Source organism: Salvelinus sp. IW2-2015, linkage group LG13 (genome assembly GCF_002910315.2).
Source record: "Salvelinus sp. IW2-2015 linkage group LG13, ASM291031v2, whole genome shotgun sequence".
Lineage (NCBI taxonomy): Eukaryota > Metazoa > Chordata > Actinopteri > Salmoniformes > Salmonidae > Salvelinus > Salvelinus sp. IW2-2015.
In genome coordinates this window covers 31,036,798-31,044,733 of record NC_036853.1, presented here as the reverse complement: position 1 = coordinate 31,044,733, position 7,936 = coordinate 31,036,798, and the positions used below count along the sequence as shown (strand labels likewise).

The 7,936-nt window shown below is 41.7% G+C and overlaps 1 protein-coding gene across 1 annotated transcript in view; it reads right to left on the bottom strand.

The window, feature by feature from the left end:
* The window catches only part of LOC111971221 (rhophilin-1-like), a 66,054-nt gene that overhangs the window by 35,814 nt on the left and 22,304 nt on the right, over nt 1–7,936 (bottom strand). Inside the window, exons 5-11 of the mRNA XM_070445995.1 lie at nt 7,249–7,324; nt 7,082–7,159; nt 6,657–6,781; nt 4,327–4,493; nt 3,863–4,050; nt 1,862–2,018; nt 1,559–1,684 (exon numbers count right to left, since the gene is read on the bottom strand). Coding sequence (XP_070302096.1) covers nt 1,559–1,684; nt 1,862–2,018; nt 3,863–4,050; nt 4,327–4,493; nt 6,657–6,781; nt 7,082–7,159; nt 7,249–7,324 — 917 coding nt within the window. The remainder of the gene's footprint in view (nt 1–1,558; nt 1,685–1,861; nt 2,019–3,862; nt 4,051–4,326; nt 4,494–6,656; nt 6,782–7,081; nt 7,160–7,248; nt 7,325–7,936) is intronic.

The following is a 7,936-nucleotide window of genomic DNA, read 5'->3' as shown; positions in this document are numbered from 1 at the left end:
ACCAATACCTTGACTTTGTTGTCCTTAAGCCATTTTGCCCACACTTTGTAAGTATGCTTGGGGTCATTGTCCATTGGAAGACCCGTTTGCGACCTAGCTTTAACTTCCTGACTTGATATCTTGAGATGTTGCTTCAATATATTCCACATAATTTTCCTTCCTGTGATGCATCTATTTTGTGAAGTGCACCAGTTCTCCTGCAGGCAAGCACCCCCATAACATGATTCTGCCATCCCCGTGCTTCACGGTTGGGATGGTTTCTCGGCTTGCAAGCCTCCCCCTTTTCCTCCAAACATAACGATGGTCGTTATGCCAAACAGTTCTATTTTTTGTTTCATCAGACCAGAGGACATTTCTCCAAAAAGTATGATCTTTGTTCCATGTGCAGTTGCAAACCGTAGTCTGGGCTTTTTTATGGCGGTTTTGGAGCAGTGGCTTTCCTTTGCTGAGCGGCCTTTCAGGATTATATCGACATAGGATCGTTTACTGTGGATATAGATACTTTTGTATCTGTTTCCTCCAGCATCTTCACAGGGGTCCTTTGCTGTTGTGTTCTGGGATTGATTTGACACTTTTCCGCACCAAATACGTTCATCTCTAGGAGACAGAACGCATCTCCTTCCTGAGCGGTATGACGGTACTGGTCCATGGTGTTTATACTTGTGTACTATTGTTTGTACAGATGAACGTGGTAACCTTCAGGCGTTTGGAAATTGCTCAAAAGGATGAACCAGACTTGTGGAGGTCCACAATTCTTTTTCTGAGTCTTGCTAATTTCTTTTGATTTTCCCATGATGTCAAAGCAAAGAGGACTGAGTTTGAAGGTAGGCTTGAAATACATCCAACAGGTAACACCTCCAATTGACTCAAATTATTGTCAATTACCCTACATACGCTTCTAAAGCCATTGACATAATTTTCTGGATTTTTCCAAGCTGTTTTAATGCACACAGTCACTTAGTGTAATAATACTTCTGACCACTGGAATTGTGAATACAGTGAAATAATCTTGTCTTCAACATGTTGAAAAATGACTTGTCACAGCCAAGGTAGGTTCCTAACCGACTGCATCTCTCTCGAGTGGCCATCACAAAGCCCTGACCTCAATACCATAGAAAATTTGTGGGCAGAACTGAAAAAGCGTGTGCGAGCAAGGAGACCTACAAACCTGACTCAGTTATACCAGCTCCGTCAGGAGGAATGGGCCAAAATCCACCAAACTTATTGTGGGAAGCTTGTGGAAGGTTCCCCGAAACGTTTGACCCAAGTTAAACAATTTAAAGGCAATGCTAGCAAATACTAATTGACCGTATGTAAACTTCTGACCCACTGGGAATGTGATGAAAGAAATAAAAGCTGAAATAAATCACTCTATTATTCTGACATTTCACATTCTTAAAATAAAGTGGTGAGCCTAACTGACCTAAAACAGGGAATTTTTACTAGGATTGTCAGGAATTGTGAAAAACTGAGTTGAAATGTATTTGGCTAAGGTGTATTTAAACTTCCGACTTCAACTGTATGTGTTTGTGTGTGTGGTGAGTGCGAGCGTTCTCACCCAGTTTGCGTCTCTCCTCGGGGTCTCTGAGCACCTGGCTGAGTGGGGGTCCAGCAGGATTACTGACATGGAGCTGGAGGAGAGCCGTCTCTCCCTCTTCATCACACTCTTCTTCATCAATGGACTCTACGGGACACAACACACACTGGCAGATAGACACACATTTACTGGAATACACACAATCATACTAAAACACACACACACAAACAGGACAATTTCCGAACCACCACGATCGGCATTCCTGTCATCATCAATATCAGACTCAACTCAACACACACCCACCCACTGCACGGTGATACTTACGTGTGAGGTCACAGAGAGCGACAGCAGCATAGTAGTGTGAGAGAGCTCTGAAGTGTTCTGCTTTCACCTGAACCATGGAGGCCCAGGAGAATGGGACATAGTCCTTCACTAGGGGCTGAGACATGGTCTGGAGCACCAAGCTATACACGTCTGATACCTATAGCGAGAGAGAGAGAAAAAGACGGATGAACAGAGACAGGAGAATGGAACATAGGCCTTCACTAGGGGCTGAGACATGGTCTGGAGCACCACGTTACTGTAAAACATCAATTAAACACAGTCTCAAATAGCACCTGTCCCTTTTAATAACCGGTCAACGGCACACATTTCAGCAAATAAACACTGTTTCAAATAAACTCTAGGTCTAAATTAATTATTTACGAGGTCACCATGAATTGTTTACAAGGTTTAATGTTTGATTTGTTACATTAAATAATTCAAAAATGACTAAAAAATAAATGGCAATCATCCGTTTTTAAATCGCCAGTAAGAAACTGCTAGCCATTGACTGCTAACAGCTGAGAACTGCTAGCTGGCAAGCACAAAAACAGTAAACAACTTCAGCAGTTCATACTCCTAGAAATCAGCAGATCGCCATCTAGTGGCAAAAGTAAGAACTGATGAAAATGCACAGTTAAAGAGGAGAATAATATTATTCTGTCAAGGAAAAGTTATATATATATATATATATATATATATATATATATATATATATATAGAGAGAGAGAGAAATGTGACCGTGTGCAAATGATAACACAGTGCAGAAAAGGGAGAAATGTATTAAAATGCTGGAAGTGATGAATGCTGAAATTAAACAATTAACTATGCAAATCAGCAAAAGCTGTGCATCAAGGTGTCTAACCTAACTCAAATAGAAGCCTGTCTGTAATAAGTGCCTGTTGAGTTCAGTGATTTAAGCAAATAAACACCCGAGCTATTAATTAAAGTTTTACAGTATATAGGTCTTATACCTACAGAGAGAGCGAAAGAAGACACAGGACAGGCTGTGCCAACTCTGCTCCCGGGGAAAGGTAGAGAAAGAGCTGGATTTCCTATTACACTGTGAAAAATACTTAGACCTAAGATAAATCTTTCTTTACAAAAACTATCATTCATTGCAACGAATTTGAAACTATAAAATAATTAAAAAATATATTTATTGGATGAAAAACCAAAATGTGTAGTTTGGGCAGACAAGGACAGTATGTGGCCTCCTGCCACAACCAGAGGGCCAGCCAGTGAAAAGTACAATGCAACAATAGTATTTGCAATTTTGTTTTGGCTTTCATACACTATACATACAAAAGCATGTGGACACCCCTTCAAATCAGTGAATTCTGCCATTTCAGCCACACCCGTTGCTGACAGGTGTATAAAAATCGAGCACACGGCCATGCAATCGTTATAGACAAACATTGGCAGTCGAATGGCCTTACTGAAGAGCTCAGTGACTTTCAACGTGGCACTGTCATAGGATGTCACCTTTCCAACAAGCCTCGACGAGGAGATGTCCACATACTTTCGGTCATGTAGTATACCATGCCATATGGCTTTAAGTCATGTAAAACTAGCCTACCACAATTACTTTTATTTAATGTTGTTCTCATTACTATTGTTGTTGATAATATCATTACCACTACTACGAGTACTAGGCCTACTATTACTGTTAGTCCGACCATTGTTGTTATACAGTATGTCCTTTGACAATGTAAGTAATTTAACTTGCCATGTGAATAAAGTCTAAGAGTGAGTGAGTGCAAGTGAGAGCGAGTGAGATATAGTCCTTAACCATGGTTTGAGACATGGTCTGGAGCACCAAGCTATACACATCTGTTACCTACACACACGCATGTAGGCACACACAGACAGAGAGAGGGGGACAGAGAAAGAGAGTGAGGTGAACAGAAGAGAAGTCTTTAACAAGGGCACTGGATCAAGGTCATGAGCACCAGTGAAAAGAACATGTTGGCTATCTACACACACACACACAGGTCCCCTCACTCGTGCGGCCTCTTGAGCCACTTGTAGCTGGGAGGTGAAGTGTGTGTCCTGCGTGGTGAGTGTGACCCTTTCGAACACACACTCCTGCACTTGGGCGATCATCAGCCGGACCAGCATGCATAGCGACGGGCCGCTCATATCCAGACTGGGAGCGTTGGAAAAGTTCTCCTTCAGGAAGTTAAATGCACCTAGACACACCCAGATTTTATACACTTTTATAGTTTACAGTTTTATACAAAAAAAAATAAAAAAATGCTGAAAAAAAAATATTCATACAAAAGAGAAGATGACAGTTGCATATGAAATGTATGATCTGCAGTTGTGTGTGAACTCCAACTGTGGTGTGCTAATGTGTAGAATCTCAGGCACTGGTATTTCTTCACCAGGGCCCCTTGTGGTTGTGTTCCTGTAATAGTAGTTTGTGTGTGCGTGCGCGCGCGCATGCCGTGCGCGTTTAGGCCTACCTGCAGCTCTCTGGAAAGCGTCTATAGCCCTGTCTATGCCAGCTGCAGCAGAGCGGTCCTGTCTGGCTCCTATCTGTGTGTAGAGAGCTCCCACATTGAACAGCACACTTCCCTTCTCAAATGCCAAAGCACGCTGACATGACGGCACACCTGTCAGAGAGTCATACCTAGAGACAGTTGGCGGGGGGTGGGGGGGGGACACACGAGAGAGAGGTGTTTAGAGTAATTCTAAACTTAAAAAACAAGAGCGAAGATTGGTGAGACACACAATTCCAAGGTTAGGAATGACTAAGAAAATTAAGGTTGAGTGGGTGTGCCTCCAGAAAGTATTCACACTCCTTGACTTTTTCCACATTTTGTTGTGTTACAGCCTGAATTTAAAATTGATTACATTTAGATTTTGTGTCACTAGCCTTAACACGATACCCGATAATGTCAAAGTAGAATTATGCTTTTAGAATTATTATTTACAATATAAAGGCTGAAATGTCTTGAGTCAATAAGTATTCAACCCTTTTGTTATGGCAAGCCTAAATAAGTTCAGGAGTAAAAATGTGCTTAACAAGTCACATAAGTTCCAATGTCTCGCAAAGAAGGGCACCTATTGGTAGAGAGAGAAAAAAAAAAAGAAGCTTATTAAGTTATTCATTATAATTTGGATGGTGCATCATTCTTAACTCAGTTGCCGGAGAGGAAGGAAACCGCTCAGAGATTTCACCATGAGGCCAATGGTGACTTTAAAACAGTTACACGGAACCCAAACCGGCTGCGCGCGTGCGCTATAGTGCATACATTTATTTTGTCCCCCTACAACAAACGCGATCACGACATGCAGGTTAAAATAGCAAAACAAACTCTGAACCAATGACATTAATTTGGGGACAGGTCGAAAAGCATTAAACATGTATGGCAATTTAGCTAGTTAGCTTGCACTTGCTAGCAATTTGTCCTATTTAGCTAGCTTGCTGTTGCTAGCTAATTTGTTCTGGGATATAAACATTGAGTTGTTATTTTACCTGAAATGTMCAAGCTCCTCTACTCCGCCAATTAATCCACACATAAAACATCCAACCGAATCGTTTCTAGTCATCTCTCCTCCTTCCAGGCTTTTTCATCTTTGAACTTATATGGTGATCGGCATCTAAACTTTCATAGTATTACCACGACGACCGGCAAAACAGTTCGTCTTTCAATCACCCACGTGGGTATAACCAATGAGGAGATGGCACGTGGGTACCTGCTTCTATAAACCAATGAGGAGATGGGAGAGGCAGGACTTTAAGCGCGAAATAGAAAGGAGTTCTATTTTAGCCCTTGGCATCGCAGACGCTCATTGGCGCGCGCGAGCAGTGTGGGTGCAATAATTGAATAACATGGATTTCTAAATGTATTTTGCGACGCTCGCGCACGCGACGTGTCCGGTCTGGTTAGCATGTTAGAGTTTAATGACTATGATAAGAGAAAACTGAGGATGGATCAACATTGTAGTTATTCCACAATACTAACCTAAACTACAGAGTGAAAAGAGGGAAGCCTGTACAGAATAAAAATGTGTTTGCAATAATGTACTAAAGTAAAACAACAAAATGTGACAAAGAAAATAACTTTATGTCCTGAATAAAAGGTGTTACGTTTGGGGCAAATCCAACGCCAATTTTCACGAAGTACAACTTCATATTTTCAAGCATGGTGGTGGCTGAATCATGTTATGGGTATGCTTGTCATTGGCAAGGACTAGGGAGTATTTTAGGATAAAAAGGAAGCACAGGCAAAATTCTAGAGGAAAACCTGGTTCAGTCTGCTTCCCAACAGACACTGCGAGACAAATTCACCTTTCAGTAGGACAATAACCTAATACACAAGGCCAAAATATACACTGGAGTTGCTTACCAAGACAACATTGAATGTTCCTTAGTGGCCTAGTGACAGTTTTTAATTAAAATTGCCTTAAATCTATGGCAAGACTTGAAAATGGCTGTCTAGCAATGATCAACAACCAACTTATACAATCCAGGTGTACAAAGCTCTTAAGAGACACCCAGAAATATGTGATTGTAACATGTATTGACTCAGGGGTGTGAATACTTATCTGAAATGAGATATTTCTGTATTTCATTTTCAATAAATTAGCTAACTTTACTAAAAACATGTTCTCAAGTTGTCATTATGGGGTAGTGTGAGAAAATATTTTATCAATAACAACAAAATGTGGAATAAGTCAAGGGTATGAATAAAGGAGAGGGGGAACCCAGAAAGGTTTCTGTGTGTGTGTGTGTGTCCTTTCTGAAGGCACTGTAAGTGAAGAGTTTGTGTGAGACTAAGAGTCTGACCAGTGGAAGTGGACTCCTAGTGTTCTGTGTGGGGGGAAGAACCTCTGGTCCAGATAGTACAGCTGGTTATAATACTCTACCAGGAGCTCCAAACCTGCCTCGTTACGACTGGGGGTACGCATGGCCTGATGATCACACAGGGGCATATATTAGCACACCCACATGAAAACACACACACTCAATGCAACATATGACTATATAACAATACATTTACAAGTTGTCAACAACATTAATATGTGAACACGTTTACCAACTAAAACAATTGTTTATTCACAAAACAGTGTATCATATCATTTACACACAGTGTATAAATGATATGACAGTCAGAATTATCAAACATTTAGCCAGCCAGTTTATATTGTTAGTAATATAGCTAAAGCCACTAGGTGGCAGTGCTTTCAAGAGCGGTTGACTTTAGTTCCAACCTGTCTGAGCTCCATAAACTCCTTGATTTCTTTCTCAAACAGAGAGCTGTCCTCCCTGTAGTGCTCACAGATATATTCCTGGGAGAGAAGAGCAGAGGACAAGATCAGTCTCTTCAGAGAGAGAGAGAGTGAGCACGCAAGAGCGAAAGGCATATTTTTCTCCTCACCTTGAGAGGAACAGTGAGGTCCACTTCCTTGGTCTCCTTCAGACCCAGTGGGATCATGGGAACATTGATGGCTTCACTGGAGGGAGGAGAGATCAACATGTGTGAAATGACACATCACACACCTCCACAGACAAACCCAAATCTGCCTCCCCCCACACCATCCCTATTATGACAGTAACCCCTCACCCCTCCTAACCGTTCCACCCCCCTCCCTGGTAATTCGTTTTTATTATCACTTTGGTACTATTTAAGTATGTGGTGAATTAAAAAAATAATAATCTTATTCCAATACTCAGAACTGGTAATACTTGTAACTGGAACGGAGCTGGTGGGGGGGCTGAAGTCAGGACTCTGTGCAGGCCAGTCAAGTTCTTCCACAGATCTCAACAATCCATTTCTGTAAGTACCTCGCTTTGTGCACGGGGGTATTGTCATGTTGAAACAGGAAAGGGCCATCTCCAAACTGTTGCCACAAAGTTGGAAGCACAGAATCGTCTAGAGTGTCATTGTATGCTGTAGCATAAAGATTTCCCTTCACTGGAACTAAGGGGCCGATCCCGAACCATGAAAAACAGCCCCAGACTATTATTCCTCCTCCACCAAACTTCTACAAAACTCAGATTCGTCGGGCGGACTGCCAGATAGTGAAGCGTGATTCATCACTTCAGAGAACGTGTTTCTACTGCTC